The sequence below is a fragment of the Tripterygium wilfordii genome, chromosome 1 (assembly GCF_013401445.1).
Source record: "Tripterygium wilfordii isolate XIE 37 chromosome 1, ASM1340144v1, whole genome shotgun sequence".
Classification (NCBI taxonomy): Eukaryota; Viridiplantae; Streptophyta; class Magnoliopsida; order Celastrales; family Celastraceae; genus Tripterygium; species Tripterygium wilfordii.
In genome coordinates, this window is record NC_052232.1 from 895,223 (window position 1) to 918,093 (window position 22,871).

Consider the following 22,871-nt stretch of genomic DNA (forward strand, 5'->3'; position numbering starts at 1 on the left):
TATAATCTGTACAGGACTTTAGTCCGGTACGATCGCCTAGCTAAAGAGTTTACAAACTAATTAAAAGTAAATCTATTCACTAATTAATTAATCCACATGAGATCACCTAAGAATGTCACAATTTGCAAGGCATAAACTACCATTAAAAAAGCTTAATTGGTATCATAACTATGTCAAGGCATTAATGTTGCTTATTTCATCAAAGATTGATGAACCAGTAGTGCACATTCATGAACACATCAAACATTAACTTTATTATTACCAAAAACACATACATATAGGATTACATTACAAAAACTATAACACAAAGTTAATTAATTAATTAGCTACTCTCACAAGAAACCCTAGTAGCTAATTAGAGACTGATCATATACTCATGATATTCATTATACACGCTTATTATTCACTGATATGTGTATGTAGGTTGGTATTAGAGGGATTAAAGTTATACCCAAATCGCTCTAGCGCGTCTAAGCATCGGGATTAAGGATTGTTTAAGGTGAAGACTCATGATTTCATTGGATCCACCAACAAGTTCACCTCCAATGAACACTGCAGGAATGCTTGTGCATCCGAGCCTAGACAAAGCTTGCTCGATCTCACGCCCTCTGGACATCTGATCCAGCTCATAAACCGCCGGATTAACCCCGAAATCGGTGAGCAGCGTGGTGATGGAGTGGCTAATGCCGCATGTACTATTGCTAAAGATCACCACTGGCCTTTGAGCTGCCCATGTTGCCACCTGCCTCTCCATTTCCAAACCAAACAACAATTCCAAACCAAACAACAATGAATCACTCTCTCAATCAAACAATGCTGAGAAAGATAGAATTGAGAAGGAGAGTAGTATTGTGAGAGCAGAATGTGAAGGTGAAATTGAAGGGTACGTAGTAGTTGATGGTTTTTGTTGTAGAATATGTTGTGAATCGGCTTGGTATGGACTGTTGTTTATATAGGCATTTGGACTGGCAAGCAAGACATTTTAAAAAGAAAAAAAGAAGTATATATATATATATATATATATATATATATATATTTGTGTGTGTTTTCTTTCTAGATATTTGGGGATGATGATGATCATAGCTTGACAAGAATGAGTCATCGTGGTGCACTATACAAAGGCGAATCTTTTTTTTTATACGGACCTAGATTCATACATGTCCTTTCTATCCTCTTCACGTGATTATATAGATCTTGTCACAAAAAATATTCGCCCATGTTTCCTTTCTCTCCGGGATCAAACCGTATTAATTCGAAAGGTTTTGAATTTGGTTTCCATTATTCGTGATACATTTATGACCATACGTTAGATTTTAATTTATCAGGATTTAGAGTCGTATCGGATGTATATATGACAAACTTATATGATGTTTTTCTCGATTATCAAAAAGAAAAGTGTATGTTTCCTTGCAAATGAAGTTTATTTATACTAACAAAATTGTTATTTTCAAACGATATATAGATAAACAGACTGAGTATGTAGCGAATTGGGCATGTATGGATTGAGGAATGTTACTCTTTTTTTTTTTTTTTGTGAAATAGAAAACGAAGAAAATTCTTCAGATTTGACAAGAAGTGCTTGCATGTTGAGCAGTACCCATCTTGTAGGCATCTGTTGAATTGGAGAAACTGGGTGGATTTATCCAATTGGGGACCTTTTTATTGCGTCTTCTTTAGATTCTGGCATCCAATTCATTCAAGGAAAGGAAAGTGATACCACATATATATGTTTGATTAATAAATATCAAAAGTTCCTAATAATTAATATATAATAAACAAGTTAATTTGTTTCATTTATGAATGATTAATATGTGGTGGACTGCATGCATGCATGCATAAACAATATTAGAATATGTAAACAACACGACCTTTCAGAATACTTTACATAAAACATAATTCTCGAAAACGCGAGATTGAATGTCGTGTCATCTTTATTTTTATATATATAGATAGATAGATAATACTAGTATCAAATTGAAAGCTACATCACTTTCTTTTTGTCAGCAATCCGAATCTTTCATTGCTTAAGTTGATTGCAACATCAAAAAAGTATTTATATTGGATATACATATACATACATACATACATATATATATATATATGTATATATGCTTTTCTTTGTGTGATGTAATTTTCAAGACAAGGTCACAAGAGATGATGACACGTTCCCATAACGTACGATATGCTTTGCAATATACATACAATATTATTATATTAACCGGCCCAACTCAAAGGTCAAGGTCCTATTATTTGTAAGGTCAATATATACGTATACTTTTGTCATGCATTCACGAATTATAATGTTCGCCCATTTTAACCAAGGTTCTTAAAACCGGACCGGTCATCAAACCGGAAAAGTCTTCGGTTCACGGTTCAAAGGTTCAACCGGGGTTCAAACCGGGTTCGAACCGGTTTTAATGTAATGAATTATTTATATATATATTTATATTATATGCATATAATATGTAAGAAAACTTCATAAAAATACAATATATTCAAATAAAGTACCATTTTAAACAAAAAAAATCTCATAGCCTAGTGGTTAAAACTTTTTTTAATGAACAAAAGGTCATGAGTTCAAACCCTACAAATAACAAAATTTCAAAAATATTTTATTAACATTAATAAATGACCGAACCGGTCAAAACCGGTCCGGTTCTGACCGGTTCAACCGAAGAACCGGCCGGTTCAACCGGAAATATCCCGGTTCACCCATCACCGGTTCTGACACCTCAACCGGACCGGAAAAGTGGCCGGTCACCGGTTGGACCGGTCCGACCGGCCGGTCCGGTCCGGTTTTCAAAACACTGATTTTAACTGCTTAAACTCACTGCATATGTGGTGTTTTACCACGTATTTGTAGATCTATTCAAATTTACATTAAATATTACTCGTATATATAATTGAATTTTTCAAGTTATAATTTGAGAGAGATGGGAAGAATCAAGTAAGGAAATGTATGGATTCACGCAAGCGAGATTTCTCATGTGGGATGGAGTTCAATATGACCGTGTCTTGGATGAGTTACTCATTAAAAAAAATTATGGAGAAGTAAAAGATAGAGGTGAGAGAAAGTTTAAGCCCAATTCATTTAAGGTATTTATTATCCGCTTTGGGTTTAAAGTCTGCACGAGCTTGCCGTATAAAAGACGCATCAAATGTTGAGATATTAGACTCATCTTATAAACCACATCACTTGGTACTCTCCAAGCGATGTGAGAAATTTTCATGTTCAATAGAGTAAAGCTACAGACCCCCAATTAATTATAACCCTCATTTTATCACCAATCTTATATGACATGTGTGATAATCATTAATAATTAATATACCTATAGGGTCCACTTGATATCCAAGGATAAAATAACGGTCATAAATTGAGAGTATCAAGCATTTTTCTTTTCAATATTCCACACTCACGCGAGCAGAAGTTCAACGGTGAATGTTATATGGAGTTCTTATTAATTAAACATATCTATGGATCGAGAGAGGATAAGATATTCGAGAACTTGTTTGTGGATGGCGTTAGAAAGAAAATCATGTCAACTTTTCGCACCAAAAGATAAAAGAAAAATGCGAGGACGGATCGTGGCATCACACACTGAGATTAGGGTTCTTGGGTTAATTGGTGAGCTACACAGAGATTTGTACAATTTGCTTTCTCTTTCCTTCTCAAGAAAAAAAGAGAGAGAACCTACGCAAGATGATGATGATACACTACCGTTTCTTCCATTAATTCCTTTGCTGATAAGCTTTTGCAGATGCGAATGAAAAAACGGAAAGAATACTAGCCAAGAATTGGAGCTCCCCCTATCCCGATTGTCTCTATATATGCCTAATTAATATATCGTGTCGGGAAGTCACATGTTGTCGCGCATTCTTTTTAGAAGGTCTGTTTAGAATGCTTATTTTTCATATATTTTATGTTTTCATTTTTCCAAAAAAAAAAGTGTAATCAATTACTACTATATATATATATATATGTGAATTATAAGGCCCACTTTAATACATAATCAATTAATCACCTATAATTCATGGATATTTCAATCACCTTTTGTTAATTCATCAATGGATGGGTTGATTCGTCACCAATTAAAGTGGTGATTCTTCTTCTTGCATTATTTGGTTCATGCTCACGTGGTGGTGGGATCTATCACTATTTTGTTTTCTTTCTTTGTCTTTGGCAATGGAAGAATCAATACATATATAACATGAGACATAAAGGAGAAGGTGATGAAATCATGGAAGAGTACTTTGTCCACCTATATATATCAAGAATAATTTCTACTTTTGGTGCATATATATCCAAAGGAAAGCATAAATAAGCAAAATCAAAAGATACCATCATGGGCCTATCGCGGGCTCGTGGCCCATTTAGCTTAGTCCATGGGCCAATTCGTTGGGTTATCTATGAACTTTCTAAGCCTCCTTAACAATCAAAACTACACAAGCCCACTTAAATGTTTGTCTACGATCGCCTAGCTAAGCTAAAGTGTTCACAAACTAATTAAAAGTCAATATATTCATTAATTAATTAATCCCCATGAGATCACCTAAGAATGCCACAATTTTGCAAGGCACAAACTACCATTAAAAAGCTTAATTGGTATCATAATTATGTCAAGGCATTAATCAAATTTTGACCATTATCATGAAACAATAAAACACAAAGATTGATTAATCATTGAACATTCATGAACACATCAAACATAACTTTCTTATTACCAAAAAGGCAAAAACACATACATATAGGATTACATTACAAAAACAGTAACACAAAGTTAATTAATTAGCTACTCTCATAAGAAACCCTAGTAACTAATTAGAGACTCATTAACATTAGTACATACTACTAATCCATATATATATATCCATCAAAATCACTCTTATTGATGTTCATAATACGCATTTATTGTTGTATGTAGGTTGGTGTTAAGTAGTGGGATTAAAGCTAAACCCAAATCGCGTTAGCGCGTTTAAGCATCGGGATTAAGGATTGACTAAGGTGAAGACTTATGATTTCATTGGATCCACCAACAAGTTCACCTCCAATGAACACTGCAGGAACACTTGTGCATCCGAGCCTGTATAAAGCTTGCTCGATCTCATGCCCTCTGGGCATCTGATCCAGCTCATAAACCGCGGGATTAACCCCAAAATCGGTAAGCAGCGTCCTGATGGAGTGGCTAATGCCGTCTGTACTCTTGCTAAAGATCACCACTGGCCTTTGAGCTGCCCATGTTGCCACCTGCCTCTCCATTTCCAAACCAAAACAACAATGAATCACTCTCTCAATCAAACAATGTTGAGAACAATAGAATTGAGAAGGAGAGCAGTATTGTGAGAGCAAATGTAAATGTGAAAATTAAAGAGTAAGGATAGTAATTGATGGTTTTTGTTCTAGTGTATGAACAATTGTTTATATAGGCATTTGGACTGGCAAGCAAGAAATTTAAAAAAGAAAAAGGAAAAAAGTATGTGTGTTTTCCTTTTAGATATTTGGGGATGACGATGACCATAACTTGACAAGAATGAGTCCTCGTGGTGCACTATTATATGTCCTTTGTACCGTCTTCACATGATTATATGGATATCTTGTCATGAAAAATATTCGTGTATGTTTCCTTCAACTACTTAGGTGATAATTTAGTGATGAATTTTTCTATAGTCAAATCATATAGATTCAGAAAGTCTTGAATTCGATTCTCATCGGGAGCAATACTTTGTAGTCACTTGCTGAGTTTTAATCCAACTTATCCAAACCTAACGGCCCGAATTTAAATTCATTTCGGATGTCCAAAAATTAAGTTCCTTTGTATGGTGTTTCTGTAGGGGTGTAAAAATATTCAACTAACCGACCAATCGTTGGACCCGACCCAATCGATCCGTCAATAATTCGACCCAACCCATAAGGAGAAAGTAGGATAAGGGTTTATATCTAATGACCCATTTTATTTATGGGTCGGATAAGGATTCCAAATTAATTTAACATCGACCCAACCATTTAATTGAAATGACATCATTTTAAATAAATATAAATATAATATTCCCGACTTTTATTCTCTATTAACATTGAGGATTTGAGCTGAATCATATTGTTGTGGTTTAGATTTCTAATTTTGTAACTAATAGTGGATATAATATTTATTAGTATGTTGTTTCAATGAAATCAATAATTAACTATGCTTTATTTTAATATGGATGTATTCTTAATGATCTTTGATTTTTTTTTGATGATTTGAATAAAAAAATACAACGATTTTTAAAAATAAATTAATCCATTTCTACCTGTCAAACCATCACCCGAATTAATCCATTCCAACCCTCACCCATTTAATGAAAGGGTTGGATTGGGTCAGTTAAAAAACTTCACCCTTATAATAAAAGGGTCGAATGAGGGTTAAGCATAAATCCGACCCAATCCAACCCTTTTACACACACCCCTATTTTTCTCGATTAATGTTTCTTTCCAAATCAAGTTTAGTTATACTATTTACCCTTATAATAAAAGGGTCGAATGAGGGTTAAGCATAAATCCGACCCAATCCGACCCATTTACACACACCCCTATTTTTCTCGATTAATGTTTCCTTCCAAATCAAGTTTAGTTATACTATTTATAGATGAATAGACAAGTATGTAGCGAATTGGGCATGTATGGATTGAGGAATATTACTCTTTTTTTTTTTGTGAAAGTAGAAAATGAAGGAAATTCTTCAGATTTGACAACAAGTACTTGCATGTTGAGCAGTGCCCATCTTGAAGGCATCTGTTGAGTTGGAGAAAGTGGGTGGATTTATCCAATTGGGGACCTTTCTATTGCGTTGTCATTAGATTCTGGCATCCAATTCATCCAAGGAAAGGAAAGTGATACGACATATGCAATTCATCATCAACTATATAGGATTAGAGAGGCTACATTCATTGTTCAAACAAGTTTTTTTTTTCTTTTTTTTTTATAACCGATAACAATTCAATGAACATGTTTTTACACAGTTCATTAAATCCACATTCGAGCAGGGCAAGACACGATAAACCCGCCCAAAAGTTTCATTAATTTCATTCTTCTATACATTTTGATTGTGTTATTAAAAAAAATGGTATGATAATTAATAATTATTTTATATGTATAACTAATAATTAGCTTTTTTGTTTTACTTCACACACACACACACATATATATATATGAATGTTTGATTAATCAATATAGTTCCTAATAATATATAATAAACAAGTTAATTTGTTTCATTTATGAATGATTAATATGTGGTAGACCGCATGCATGCATGCATAAATAATATTAGAATATGTACATAACACAACCTTTCCAGAATACTTTACATAAAACAGAATTCTCGAAAACGCGAGATTGAATGTCGTGTCATCTTTATCCTTTTTATATATAGATAGATAGATAGATAATAGTATCAAATTGAAAGCTACATCACTTTCTTTCTGTCACCAATCCGAATCTTTAATTGGTTAAGTTGATTTTAACATGAAAAAAGTATACGTAGTTTATATTGGATATATGTGTTATTTCTTTGTGGTATGTAATTTTCAAGACAAGAGATGATGCCACCTCTCATACAACCAACTATGTTATTCGCTTTGGCTTTATCGATTTCCATGGATATATCGAACACGCATAGCTTTATTTCTCCTAGGCTCAGCAAGTAGATCAAGTCCAACTCACTTAAACCTAGGAAAATACCTAACTGATTGTAAAGAGGTGGACTTGTCCTTAACGATGTGGGATAACACTCCCACACATTTGTAGACTGGGTTATGTCAGACCCAACAAATGGAGTAGAAGTCATGTCCAACTGTACTGAATTACTCTAATACCATGTCAGAAATCCATACCCCTCAATCATACAACCAACTATATTATCCGCTTTGGGTTTACCTATTCCCATGAATACATCGGGCAACACGGCTTTGATTCTCACTAGACTCAGCAAATGGGTCAATCCCAACTCACTTAAGTCTAGGAAAATGCATAATTGATTGTAAAGAGTTGGACTTATCTTTATAAAGAAGGAATACTCGGATACTCCACAATGTCTTACTCATGTGGATAACAGTATACATAAGGACCATAACGTACGAGATGCTTTGTAATGTACACACAATATTATATTAACCGACCCCCAATTGAAAGGTCAAGGGCCAATTATTCGTAAGGTCAACATCTACGTACGTCTACTTTTCTCATGCACGCACGACAAAGTATTCTAACAATTGTAATTGTAATGGTAGAGTAGTTTGTAGGGGCAACTTCAGTATCAGTCCCAAACGGCCTAGAAGACCTATGAAACTCAACAGGCCCACGACTTAGAGCACTAAAGAGCCTAACAGACCCATGACCTGGGCAACTGCTAACGACATAGCCTTCCCAAGAGTCCGATAGGTTCATGGCCTGGCGACCGTCAATTCGACATCCTGGCTCCTGAGGCCTTAGCTACATTCCAACGGGCTCATGGCCAGCATTCTCCAAAGGCCCAAGTATACCATGCACGTGCCTCTAACAAAGTTACGTGGACACGACTATAAACGTATCAGTTCACACGTGAGGGTGAATGTTATGCAATTCTAGCTTATTAAAAGTATGTGTGGAGGGAGGGAGGATAAGATATTCGAGGAGTTGTTTGTGGATGGCGTTAGAGGTAAAAGAATGTCAACTTTACACACTAAAAAGAGAAAAGAAAAATGCAAGGACGGATCCTGGCATCACACACACAGAGATTAGGGTTCTTGGGTTGGTGAGCTACACAAAGCTAGATTTGAATAATTTGCTTTCCTTTCTCTCTTATTCTTTCTCAAGAAAAAGAGAGAACCTACGTACGCATGATGATGACCATATACTACCGTTTTGTTCCATTAATTCCTTTGCTGATAAGCTTTTACAGATGCGAAAAAAACACAGAGAATACTATATATACTCTCTATCTATCCCAATATCACAAGAAAAGCCACGAAAATTCTCTCACTCTCGAATCACTTTCATTGCAAAGAACAACATTAAATTACGTGTAAGGATAAAATATGTATATTTATATTCTTCAACCATCTTTCATTTAACACGTGCATGCTTGTAATTATCTCATGCCATTTATATATGGTTGTCTATATAAATGTCTAATTAATATATCGTGTCGGGAAAGCCACATATTGCCAGACATTTCTTCTAGAGGACTCCGACCAAATCAAATAGCAAATGGGCTTTATGGGGCTTATATGAGATTGTATACATCCTTCGTCTAGCTAGGAATTAGGGTTTTGTACTTTTATAAGCCCTCTTATCTAGACCATACACGTGGCCCTGTCATATTTGTTCCGTCATACTATAGTGATGGAATTGTAGCATATTAATTGAACACCACAATACTAATTATGATCTTGTCAGCCTAAGCTATCCAAAGTTGACATTCTTCCCCTTCATTACTACCTCACCCATGCAGCTTTACACGTACGAGTCACATGAAATCCAGGGGTATTTTCGTCCACAACAAAAAGACAAGTGCACCATACGTTACAAAGTCTTTGGAACTTGGGCGGCATTTTTTTGCCCTTAGCCCATCCATGGGAAATCCAGCTCAAAAACTGAAAATCAATATTTTTCATTTCGTGCCAAAGATCCATACGAATTTGCTTTTCTTGGGTTCTCGTCATTGGTTCTTAGGATCAGAAAACACGTTGATTGTGTGAAAGAGATTGAAATTTTGTTTATATATCACTCGATTCAGTTTTTTCAATCCGATATGGGATGAAGTCTTAAACATGTATATGTATGTGGTCTTTCATATTCCGGTGCTAGCTCGACTAGCTAGGTTAATAGTTTTGTTTCAAAAGGAGTAGTTTTTGGGAATCTAAATATGTATATATATCTAGAGGAACCTTCACCTTTTTTACATACTAAATTGCCCTAACTTCACTTACATTCCCTATATATATGTATACAAGGCCACAAGAGACGTATACAAATCCCATCACAAGCAAAAAACATTACAACTATCCAACTAGCTCCTCACATTCTCTACACAAGCAATCACATTTTCTCTCTCAATTGTGTAAAACTAGCTAATTGGAATAGATGGATCGGGTGGCGAAGCTGGCATCGAAGAATGCAGTGGTGATATTCAGCAAGAACTCGTGCTGCATGAGCCATACAATCAAGAGATTGTTCTACGAGCAAGGGGTTAGTCCAGCGATTTATGAGCTCGACGAGGACTCGAGAGGGAAGGAGATGGAGTGGGCGCTGATGAGACTAGGGTGCAACCCATCAGTGCCTGCAGTGTTCATTGGAGGTAAATTTGTTGGGTCTGCTAATACCATCATGACTCTTCTCCTCAATGGCTCCTTGAAGAAGTTGCTCAGAGAAGCTGGAGCTATTTGGCTTTAGCTAGTTAGTGACATTTGGTCATCTTGAGAGTTTTGAATAAGTTTGAAAAACTTGTATTTTGGCATATTAATATCAAGTTATGATGAATATAAACCAAAAATTCCTACTCTTTTTTTTTCTTTGATCATCATTTGCAGATGGATGGACCAGTTGTTTAATCTTCTCGATAATTTATATAACACCAACATTCGAGCTGGGGTTGCGATTCTTTTAACTATAATTGGTTACAATTTCCCCCAAAAATCATGTTTCATATTCTTTTTAGAAAATGACATATTAGGGTTTAGAGTTTAGGGGAAATGAAAAAGAGAGGAAATGATTATCGCGGTCTCCATCTCTAAAACTTTGAAATGAGAGCGGTGTTTACCTTGCCATAGCATCGTTAGATGAAACGGATGACTAGGATTAAAACAATTTCACGTAATTTCTGCAAACTATTGCAGCGCCCCTCCACTTTAATTCATGCATGTTTCAATCACCTTTTTAATTCATCAATGGATGGACTGATGCACGGCCCTCGTCACCGGCAAACTAAAGTAGTGATTCTTCTTCTTTCATTATCTGGTTCATGCTTACGTGGTGTGGTGGTGGGATATATCACTAGTTTTTCATTCCGTCTTTGACAATGGAAGAATCAATATATATAACAGAATACATAAAGGAGAAGATGATCAAATCATGGAAAACTCTGTCCACCTATTGTAGACCCAAATCATGCTTACGTGGATTTCTCTGTCACGGAGGCGTCTGTCGCGGACGTCAGAGAACAGCTTCGCGAGGAAGAATGCTACTCCCTTTGTCGCGAAGCTCTCAGTGCAAATTTTGCTGTTTTTAGGTATATTAATTAATATTCATATTAATTTAAACCGTAAGATTGATCTAATGGCTTAAATGAAAAGCTCACAAGTTTTGTTAAAAGCGGGTGTGCGCATATGAGAAGAACCGTATATATATAGGAGAAGATGATGAAATCATGGAGAACTCTGTCCACCTATATATCAAGAATAATTTCTACTTTTGGTGCATATATATCCAAAGGAAAGCATAAGTAAGCAAATCAAAAGATAACGTACGCATTATATAAGAAAATGTCACTGTTATATATACACACACACACATACTGGTTGATATATAGAGGCAGTGAACTGCTGACCTTAGCCACATAAAATTTTTCAGTGCAATACCTTTACAAAAGAGGAGGTTGTTGCATTCAAAATGACTATATATATCCATGAAAGAAAATTACCTAATTTGATGCCAAAAAGAAAGAGCGAAGACTATATATTGTATATATAGTGTGTCGATGCATGCATGCATGCGTAAACCTTTTCATGTGGCCCTAGGTTCTCGTATTCTTCCATTTTTTGAAAAAAGCTAGAAAGAGATGAGCCAATATTCGCCATGCCTGATGTGTGTGTTATGGAATTGATTCCACTTTATCTTCAAATGGAGAGATGTACTGATGTACATACATACATATATATGCAACTTTTTCTCTTATACAAACACATTTTACGGTCTTAAAATATGGACTCTAACCTCAACCGTCCGATCTGATCAACGATCGATCTAAGACTAGTTAACAAAAAATCCCTTTCTTCACGCGTAGCAAACCCCTCCACCTCACCCAATCTTCTCTTTGTCCAAGTAAACCTACGCCTGCTGATCAATCAATCTTTCCATCTATGTTCTTGTGTTAAGATTGTTGTAGTTCTCAATTTCAATTTTCGTTATTATCATGTGATATTTTTGGATCGAGTCTAATTTCCAACATATATGTTATTTTCAATATGTACAATACATGAGATTATACTAAAATCAAACTATATTTTGCACCAATATGTTTGCTAGAACAAGCTGCCACTGATAGGCAATGTTGCGACGACACTCAACTATTTAGCTTCGCGAACCTATGATCCAAATGCAACCAGTGCACAAAATAACAAGGTTGATCCATCTACTCCCAGGAGAAGGGAGAGGAGCTTCGCAGATGGGGTGGACAGCCCAACTGAACACAGCCGTATAGGGTAGCATGGTTCCCTTCCAGCCATAAAAATTCACCAGGCTACAAGAAGAGACACCATGGTCGGGAATTAAGGCCGGAAATGAGTCGGGCAGGGTTGAGGTTGCTGGTGGTCTGACCGAAAATGGGGTTTGGAACTTTGAATGATCCAGAGTAACAAGATTCTGTCGAGACTTGTTAAAATGTCACACATCACCCAATCGATGTGTGGTTCCTACACTCTTTCTCCATCAACAAGGCCTCAAACAGTTGAGCTTAAGTAGCATTAAATAAGACGTAAAGCAATTTGTCAGTTTTGACACTATCTGATGATACTAAACTGGTCCTTTGGAAACCTATGATCCCAGAGCAATTGAAGGACCTTTCACACTAATCTCCTCATCATAAAAACTGAAAATTGCTATTCGCAGAATGAGAAAAATGAGTGTCAAAGGTCCTTACTAAATAGATCATAAAAGCCATGGAAATAAATTATACTTTTTCAGAGAATTCCAAACACAGCATAGACCCTTCAGGTATTCTACGTATAGGTACACAACAGCCTCTTACTGAGAGCACTTTCCAACAATTATAATCACTATCTTAACACATATTTGCAGTTCACAAAACAGGATCATATGAATACTGGAGATTCGTCAATGATAATTGCTTTTTGCGTATTTAATTGGAAGATCATATTGTCAAGAATATTAGGCCCAAAACATTCCTTGGATGATGCCCTGCTATCCATTTAGGTGAATCAAAGATGCAGAATCTCCAAAAAGCAACCTACACAATCAAACAATAATCTTACCACAGAAGTTCACAGGTTGTTGTTAACCTCGATGAGAAAATATAAGATAAAATTTCAGACCACTAACTGGAGAACTAGTGTTCAGTTTCTTCAGTAGCTCAGTCTTGTTTCTATCTCAAAAAAGGGTAAGAGTAGAGTGCTGCAATCATTTCCTTCTCCTACCCTGCAAAAATTCAATAACCATCTTTAAGTTACTCCATAGATAGCAGGTGTCACCTTAAGAAATGAAGAGAAACATTAAACATACCGAGCTCACGTAGTCATCCATTGATGATTGTTTCCGTTTCTTCAGGGAGCTTGGACTCTCAGTTTGCCGTGCCAATGCACGCTTGGATGGGGTGTTCTAAAACATTGTAAAATCAAACAAGGTTCATCAGCTTGAATGATTACGGACAAATTAACCAGAAACTAGCAATTCAAATGAACAATCTTAAATGAAGCATTTAGTGGAACAAAACAAATCATGAACTAGAGAAGAAAGGTGCATGTGCAAATATGCTGCCTTGATGGGTAACAATGCAAAATAACAGACAGAACCTTGGCAAGCTTCTTCTCTTTACGTGCTTGTCTCTCTCTCTCATCATACTCTTGGTTTTCCTTCTCCACAAGTCGGATTAAGGTATCACATCTCCTGGCTAGTTCTTGAGTGGTGCGAGACTTTACAAACCAATCAAATCGAAATATAGGTGATGTCCGGAATGCAGCTTTCAATTCATCCCAATTCCCATAACCAAGCTTGTGAACCATGCATATCTGCACATTGTGACAGCAAGCACTTTCATAACGATTTCAGCCAAAAAAATCCCTAAACACCCATCCCAGCCTCAGTTCACATACCAGGTGGGTAATAAATAAATGGAAACTCACCATAAAACGATCACATTCTTCGTTGTACAACTTCCCTTTGTTTTGACCATACTGGATCTTCAATTCTAGCCATGGATTCTTATAGCGATCCAGTTTCTTCCCAATAGCTTTCATGATTTCATCTTTACGCGAAATTCTCGCCTCACCTCTTTCAATATTCTTAATGATCCTATCATAATCTGTAAACAAGACACGATTCAAAAGAGTGGGTTTATATTCTGACCACAACTACTTTTGGCTCCATGGAGAAATAAACTTATCCACAAAAAGAGAGAATCTAACCAAAGGGGAAAAAAATCTCACAGCACCCAATTTTCCTGGAATATAATAATACCAGCAGAGGCAACAAAGCAACTGAATCACACAAGGCACAGCAGTTTGGTGCTTTCAAACACTGACCCGGTTCATTTTAACCAAAATTTCAAAAATGATTTAACTACTTATTATTATCGAACAAACAAGTAAACAGATTCTTATAACTAATTACATATGGAAAATTTAGTAATTTAACATTTTTGTGCTCAATCAATTGCGTTTTATATGATATGGGGGACTAAACAGCCCATGCTACATTGCTACATAACTTCAACGACAAGAAGCATGAATGCAGAACGCATCAACTCGACCAATCAAAAATTTAAAACTTCATATCACTTATCCAAGGCATAAACTTTAGTTCTCACCATTTAGCTCCTTGTACCGTTCTTTGAAAACTTTAGCATATCTTTCAACTTCCTCTTCTGTCTTCCCTTCCATTTCAGTAGCAATACTTTTTATGTCATTCCGACCATACTTCTCACATGCCCGAATAAAGGTATTGAAGTCTCTTCTACTCCAAGAAGAAAATCCCTGGCATATTCACAAACAAAAGAGTTTAGGCAAGAGGATCACAGTATGATTCAATATACATCTAATATTCCACTCACTTCTTCCAGTAGACTCTCCTTCTCTTCCAACTCCTCAGCAGTCAACGGATCTCCAGCCTCTGAATATTGCACTTGGTCAGCAAAAGAAAAGAAGAAACAGGACAAATAAGTTATAAAACAATACCCAAAACAAAAATAAGATACAATACCTTCCGTCTCATCCACATCAATTGTGTCTTTTAACTGATTTTTTTGATGCGTTTGCTTTATATTGTCAGGAAACAGGCAAATAAATCAGGTCTATACATACAAGCTGGGAAAAAAAAGACAAGGTAAATAAGGGGAATTAAATGATACCCACCATGAGGTATCGCACTTCTTTCTCATACATCTCACTCAGCCTCTGCGTATTAAAAAACTGGAAATCGTGCCTGAAAACAATAAAAGAAAGTATTAAATAAAAAACAAGCAAATCCAATCCACAAGCTATTAATTACAGAAATTACGTACAGCTGGGGCATGCGGGGAATTCGAGGCTCCTTTGGCTTTGATGGCCCACCTTGGCGCATTGTTTGCTTAAAATATTCAGATTCTGAGTAGCTGAATTACAGAAATGACAGAAACAAACTTGCCTAAGTAATGCAAAAAAAAAAAACAACAAAATATCTGCAAATTTAAGAAGAAATGAGAAGAATTAGGGGGAAGAAAAATTCATTACTTGCGCTTTCGCTCTCTCTTTGGTGGTTCAATCCAGTTGTCACTGACTATTTTCTTGAAATCAAATTTGTTTTCATCCTTTGTCAACCAAAAATGAAAACATGAGCATTAAATAACAGCCAAAGTACGTAACAGATTCTAAAAAAAAGACAAGCCAGCCAAATGTTTGAAGTGAATAATCAGTTACCTTTTCATCATCAAAATCATACAATTCAGCAGCTGAAAAAAAGAGAGCAAAACAGGTTAGATTTAATCACATAATAACATAGAAGAACAAATAGACAAGCAAAACTCAATGCATAATTGATTAACATACTGTCGTCCATTTTAAATTTAATTGCATCTTCTGTAAATTTCTTCATCTTTGCATCAAGCTCAGCTGTTGTCTCCTCTCCTTTGGCAATAATTCTATCAATGTCCTCATCTGTGATGGTATCATCCTTCGAACTAAAAACCATTTCAGCACCAAATCTCACCATTTGAAGCAGCTCATCTTTGTTGACAGCTGCATCAACCAAGGCATCAGACCATGCAACAGATGCATAATTTACCATACAAAAGCTCATAACCAGAGATTGTTTCTTACTTTTCTGTTCTGCTAGTCGTCCTTGTTGAATCACCAAAGCATCAAGTGCAAGCTTTTTGTAAGCCCTTTCAATCACTTTTTCCTCAATAGTGTACTGGACCAAAAATAATTAGGATGAGACATGAATACATTAAGGCTTAGACAGAAAAATAGCAAATAATAAACAGCCCATTACCTCGGTGCAAAACCGGAAAACTTGAACTTCTTTAGTTTGACCAATCCTGTGAGCGCGGTCCTGCGCTTGCAAATCAACCTGTGGGTTCCTGAAAATGGAACCAAATAATATTTACCCAAAGCAGAAAAAGGAGGGGAAAAAACATTGAAGAGGAAATAGCAAAGCAACAGGGAGAAAGGGGGTTTAGGGGGAAGACTCACCAGTCACTATCATAAAGGATAACGACATCTGCAGTAGCAAGATTAATACCAAGTCCTCCGGCTCTGGTGGATAATAAGAAAACAAACTTGTCACTTCCTGGCCTATTAAAGGCTTCAATCGAAGCATCACGATCGTCTCCACCAGTATTCCCATCAATACGGCAATACAGATATCCACGAAACATTAAATAGTCCTCAAGAATGTCAAGCAATCTTGTCATCTGCATTTTATAAATGAACCCTAAAATCAGAAATGAGGTTTGATAAATTACATGAAGCAAATGAATATGAAAAACTTACCGCTCTGGCAAGCATGAGTGAGATGATTAAATTGCCTTTGACAGGCTTGTGAAAACAAATATCAAATTGCAAAGACTCGTAGTCATTCGTAGTTTCGTACACGGTGTTTCATAATAAGGCAAAAGGAACAAATACAGACCTGTGAAAATATTAAAACTCTCGAATCACGCTCTTTCAGCTTCGGAAGCAACTTATCCAATAGAACCATTTTACCTTAAAAAAGATATAAGATGTGAAGACATATCTTACAGTTGTTAATAAACCCGTAAATTTAAAGAACCACTCTTCCATAATCTTACCAGCATTTGTAACAAGATGGTCTCCTGTGGTATAAGGAGGTCCAGGCTCAGCACCTTGAAAGAGATATGGGTGATTACAGCATTTGCGCAATTGCATTGCTATGTTCAACAGACGCTTACGCTCCCCACCAGCATTAATAACTTCGAGATCCTTTTGCAGCAAGGCCTTGTAGTATTGTTTCTGCATCTGGGACATCCCCACTTTGAGAATAGTTTCTTTCTTTGGAGGTAAACCCTTTTCAACATCAGATTTCAACCTTCGGAGGAGAAATGGCCGAAGAACCTTTCAGACACAGAATGTAGAAGATCAAATTATCAGATGCATTTTACACGACAGTGTTCAATGCTATTACATAATAGAAAGTTAAGCCTACCTTGTGCAGTTGTTGAACAACTTCCTGCTGGTCATTTTCACCAGAAATTTGGAACCATTCATCAAAAGTTTCAGCTGAACTGAAAATCTCAGGTAGTAAGAAGTTCAGAAGCGACCAGAGTTCATGAAGATTGTTCTGTGCAAAAGAAGATATGAGGAAAACTTATTGGCAACACACTCTGTATTTGTTGCAAAAATCAAAAGAGCTCAGCTTAAAGCATCATTCTCCAAATCCAGTTAAGCACTCAGGCATAGAAATAAGGATGATAATAACAATTGCAATAAACACGTTCAGCAACAGTTTCATTAAAATGAAGAAAGAAGGGAGTGACCATCAATACGTATAACAAGCCGACATATATAGAATTAAAATCTTACCTAAGCATCACAAGCATTAGATAGGCAAGCAGAGTCTCTAAATAAAAATTGTACACCAAAATCATGGCTTAAGAAATGCCATTATTCTGTCTATTGTTCGTACAATAAAACCAAGCTCACAATTCTAGGAAATATTAGATTTTTAGATTTCACATCCACAATAACACTGCTTTAGTCATTGTCCCAGATATTTGTTTGAAAAAACTCTTAGAAGTTCCATATCGAAAGATAGCAGAGTATAAACATCACTATAACACTAATACCTAGCCATCAAGTTCGAAATATCAAATCAGAAACTAAATAATTAAGACATCAGATTAAGACAACAGATTCTATCAGAATTCCAGAACGCTCCCAATTCCACTCAGAAAGGTTCCTACCAATTAAGATTAGATTATGTACCTGGAGGGGAGTACCCGTGATAAGTAGACGATAATTGGTGTTATAAAGCCTCATTGTTTTCGAAAGGAGTGAATTTTCATTCTTGATACGATGGGCTTCATCAATGATAATATAACGCCAACTAAAGCGACGCAGAGCAGACTTCTCTTTGATGGCCATTTCAAAACTTGTCACACATACATCAAACTTGCCCGCAACAAGTAAATCCTCACGTATATGCTTCTGCAGAAACAAAAAAATAGACAAGAAAGCTGAACCTAATATCTAAATAGATAGATCATTACTTGCTCGAGAGAATTTAAGGAAACACTCACCCTCTCATCAGGGTTCCCTAAAAACTTTACAGCACGCAAGACTGGGCAAAAACGTCGAATTTCATTCATCCAGTTGCCAAGAGTAGATTTTGGAGCAACCACCATATGAGGACCAGTAATTCCTCTGAACTCATGCAAGTAGCCCAACAAGGAGATAGTCTGCAATGTTTTTCCAAGACCCTAGGTTGCAAAAGCCAAGAACTTAACATTGATCAATAATCAAGAATATAATTCTCGTGAAACAATGCAATAACTTAAACCACTAAATTTATTAAACTCTCTCAAGCATCTAAATGAATTCAAATTCCAAAATTTCTACACATACCATTTCATCCGCAAGGATTCCATTTATACCATTCTCATACAATCGTATGAGCCAATTTAATCCAGCAAGTTGGTAGTCCCTCATTTTACCCTGAATGCCTGAAGGAAAAGAATAAACAGGGGAAAACCTCAGCAATTGCTTAGTAAATTACACCTGCAACTCAAATATACTTTAATTAACCTCAATGTCATTTCAAAATAAACATCCAAATAAATAAGGAATCTATGACCCCCAGGAAAAGAAAAGTAGAAAACATCAAACAAAGACTGGAGACAATATGGCATGACAGTATTCTTAAGTTGGCAGCAGGAACATGGATATGAAGCAAGTTACCTGAAAGGTTTAATGTAAAATTAATAACCAAAGCCATTACAATCCAAAGACAATATCAAATACATCACCTAGCCAGGGGATATTTTGTTATTTATAACACATATTTGCATATATACTAAACCAAAAACAATCAATGAGACGTAATGTAGCAAGTAACTCATATGACAACATACACATCAAAGAGAACCCAAAGATAAACTCATTTCACCCTCAAACCATATATGACCTTGCATGTATGTAACTAAATCCAACATAGAAATATACATATAAAAAGATGTTCATGATAAACGAAAAACAAAAAAAAAAAAGTATACAAGTTGCTTTATTGAGATATAATTTATAGCAAACAAGTACATTAATTCACAACCAAAATCATAACAGATCCGCAGCACCTAGAGAGGGGTTGGGGAAATAAATATATATACACATATTGTGTATATATATGTAGAGAGAGAGAGAGAGAACTTACAAGATGGCTGTGTTACTAGACGAGTGTTTCCCGACAAACCATCTTCTTCCTCTTTCAGGTACTCCTCATCTTCTTCCTCTTCCGTGAGTTTTGATGCATGGCGACCCCTGAAATATATGCATGTTACAAGTCATCGAGATTAATCTAACGAGATCATAACTTAACATATTAATTACAAATGTAGCACAAACAGTAAATAAATATATGAATGGAAACATCAAGAATTTCATAAAAATGTGAAATACCTTCCCTTCGTCTTCTTCTGCGATGTGGACGGGTCGCCTTTGGCAAAGTGAGCAAATAATTCTGTTTGCTGTAGAAGAAACTTCAAACGCCCCTTACCCTTATTATTCTGTCATTAAGTTATGGGTCAGCAAAATGACGTGAAACCTCTCCAAGGCAGGGCCACATTGGAACCATACCAGGAGAGCAAACCTGGATACTAGCAATCAACATGATCCATTTATAAACAGCATACCATGTCAGCATCTATGGCAGCATTTTGAGCTTCCAATATTTCCTGAATCTTTTGTTTCTTCATTTTCTGCATTTCTGTAAGTCTGGCTTTCTCACGCTTGCTAATTTCAGCTTGGTTTCCATCCTGTGCGCACAATGCATTAGCATGGTGTTTCATTGAACAAAGGAGGAAGATTGTGAAATGCGAAAAGTTACAGGAAAAACTTCACAGTTACACGATTAACTTGACAAATGCATTGTTCAACACACAAGTTAAATTAAAAATATATATAGCAAGCATAGCTTGATATTTAAGCTATTTATCAGTAAAAGTGTAAAACCAAGTGATTCTGACTTCTAATCAATCATTAAGACCATAATAAAATGAAAAATATCCAAAAATCCTCTTAAACTAAGAAAAATATAATCACACATTGACACCAGAGAGAATGCAGATCTGCAAACACGGGAAAATTTTGTCATTTTCAAGCAAACCAAACAGCAAAACATGAAGACATTTTTGTTCCATATTTCTTTCCACCTGTTGGAAATTCATGCACCCAGACCAAGAAATGCTTTTCGAGAAGTGAAGACTGTTTCGCACATCATCCTACAAAGGCAACTAATAAAATGTAGCCGCATTATAATGAACGCATAGTCGCATAGACACTTCTATGCATGCTTAGATAGCAAAGCTATCATTCATTATGCAGTAAATTTTCAGTAAAATCTGAGGCATATTCTGAACAAGCCTCACAACCTTTTACATCTCTGAACTATTTTTTTTCATCTATTTCCGTCAGTTTGCTAAACAGCCAAAAAATTGTAGTGCCCTTGCAAACCTCGCCTATCTAACCCTAGCACGGGAACTCTAACCAAAAACCAACCGATAACTTCGCACAGCAGATCCAACACCGTAAAACCAACAAGAGAACATCAAGAGAAAATTAAAAGGAAAAAGGGCTGAGAACATCATAAATTCACCTCCTCATCCTCCTCCGCAGCTGCCTCTTCGTCGGAAGCCAGCGGGGCCTCGTCATCATCATCATCATCGTCAGCAGACTGAGCTACCGCCTGAAGCTCCTCCTCATCATCCTCTTCCTCTTTGATCTGATCCTGGACTTGCTCCTCCTCCGAGGAAGAATTTGAAGCATCAGACATCGCATCGTCAGACGAAGACTGCGGCTTCGATGGTTTCGCCATGACTAGGTTTCTCTCCGATTCAGGGTTTCGAATTCTCGATTCTTTCCAGATAGAGAGAGAGACAGAAAATGAGAGAGAGGTTTTTAGTATCTATATAAGTGAATCCCAAATATATGAAAATCAAATATTAAAAAAAAAAAACTGTCGGGGGTATTTATATATGGAACAAGGGTCTGTTTGGGAAAATCAATGTATGTGCAGTTTTGAGCAACAATGAAAAATGGAAATTTTCCCGCCAATAGTAGGAAAGCGTGACTCCCGCCTCGCTCGCCGGTTTCAGGCTTGGGTCGATGGGGTTGGTTTTTCTGTTTTTTTCCATGGCTTGGGCCGATGGGTTAGTCATACATATTAAGGCTGTGTTTTGGTATATAAATTGGAGAAATTAAATAATTGTTGTTCTAAAAAAATCCAATTCATATATAAATTTGGTAAAATATGCAATCGATCATGAAAGATAGGTATGTTTTCGATTCAGTTATTTGGCGCACTATGTTTGATTAGACCATTAACTCCATACAAGTTAAGAATAAAATAGCAGTTAAAAATAACCGTTATTTGTATATTTGCGTGTATGATATGACATTGTGTACGTTAATTTGGATGTTTGTTTTCAATTCAATTACTTGGTTTATCTATTCGGTGAGACTATTAATTTCATAAAATGTTAAGAATATAATAATAATTAAAAGTAACCGTTATTCGTATATTTGCACATATTGTGTGGCAAATGTCTGCGTCCAAAATCGGTGAAATATATTATTTTGAATTCTTAATTTGAATATGGTATTTTTTTAATACGGTATTTATTTCGTGGTGTGGAAAGTGGATTACACCATAACGATAAATTAAATTCCTTGTTAGAGTTTTGAGTCCGTTTTATTTAAATTTATAATATTGTGATATAACATTGTTGTTAAAATTAAAATGAAAATAAATATTCATGACTAAAACAATATCGATTTAATATTACTGTTTTTTTTATTTCTTCATTTTTCCACAAGGTAAAATTATTTGAGGGGAAGGATATCACCGGATGATTGTATTAGGGTATTTTTCTTCCTTGATGCCCATTTACATTTCTTTGATAAAAATTTACATTTTCGTCAAAAAACTAAAGGAAAACAACCATAAATACAAATTGATGGAATGAATCTAACCCAATTAGAATAACAAATTACTAGGAAAATAACTCATATTGAGCGCGGCCTATTGACCTAACACGAGGGTTAAAACAATTGCAATGGTGTAGGTTTGTTGGGTGCATGGATGGATGGTTTATATTTTTATTGAGCCATGGAGGAAGGGGTAGGGGGCTCTATTTCTCCCCCATAACAATGTTAAATCATAAATTAAAATACTTGATTGATTATTTTGGTGTTCATAATTTTAG

At 35.9% G+C, this 22,871-nt stretch overlaps 4 protein-coding genes across 7 annotated transcripts; 1 reads left to right on the top strand and 3 right to left on the bottom strand.

Moving 5' to 3' along the window:
• Positions 1–231: 231 nt before the first annotated feature.
• On the bottom strand, positions 232–778 carry LOC120002861 (monothiol glutaredoxin-S2-like). Its single transcript, XM_038851717.1, has one exon. It carries the CDS (start codon positions 752–754, stop codon positions 446–448), a length of 309 nt encoding a protein of 102 aa, XP_038707645.1. The 5' UTR covers positions 755–778; the 3' UTR covers positions 232–445.
• Positions 779–4,694: 3,916 nt separating this feature from the next.
• LOC120003038 (monothiol glutaredoxin-S2-like) lies at positions 4,695–5,397 on the bottom strand. The gene has a single exon (XM_038851936.1). It carries the CDS (start codon positions 5,255–5,257, stop codon positions 4,949–4,951), a length of 309 nt encoding a protein of 102 aa, XP_038707864.1. The 5' UTR covers positions 5,258–5,397; the 3' UTR covers positions 4,695–4,948.
• Positions 5,398–9,909: 4,512 nt separating this feature from the next.
• On the top strand, positions 9,910–10,511 carry LOC120002794 (monothiol glutaredoxin-S10-like). Its single transcript, XM_038851622.1, has one exon. The coding sequence runs from the start codon at positions 10,094–10,096 to the stop codon at positions 10,400–10,402; it is 309 nt and encodes a 102-aa protein (XP_038707550.1). The 5' UTR covers positions 9,910–10,093; the 3' UTR covers positions 10,403–10,511.
• A 2,326-nt stretch (positions 10,512–12,837) lies between these two features.
• LOC120000325 (ISWI chromatin-remodeling complex ATPase CHR11) lies at positions 12,838–21,597 on the bottom strand. Of its 4 annotated transcripts, none has more exons than XM_038848379.1 (26): positions 21,263–21,597; positions 20,301–20,423; positions 20,068–20,174; positions 19,823–19,929; positions 19,021–19,118; positions 18,696–18,875; positions 18,382–18,603; positions 17,603–17,737; positions 17,229–17,511; positions 17,069–17,142; positions 16,630–16,850; positions 16,430–16,517; positions 16,255–16,348; positions 15,985–16,173; positions 15,856–15,887; positions 15,670–15,746; positions 15,462–15,551; positions 15,313–15,382; positions 15,161–15,215; positions 15,012–15,070; positions 14,769–14,934; positions 14,086–14,264; positions 13,756–13,971; positions 13,475–13,561; positions 13,286–13,381; positions 12,838–13,193 (listed from the first exon to the last, which is right to left on the bottom strand). In XM_038848379.1, exons 1-25 carry the CDS (start codon positions 21,479–21,481, stop codon positions 13,364–13,366), a joined length of 3,189 nt encoding a protein of 1,062 aa, XP_038704307.1. In that variant the 5' UTR covers positions 21,482–21,597; the 3' UTR covers positions 12,838–13,193; positions 13,286–13,363. The 4 variants fall into 4 exon arrangements, with proteins under 4 accessions (XP_038704307.1, XP_038704299.1, XP_038704290.1 ...); XM_038848371.1 differs by having other exon boundaries at positions 13,279–13,381; XM_038848362.1 differs by having other exon boundaries at positions 13,466–13,561.
• Positions 21,598–22,871: the final 1,274 nt, after the last annotated feature.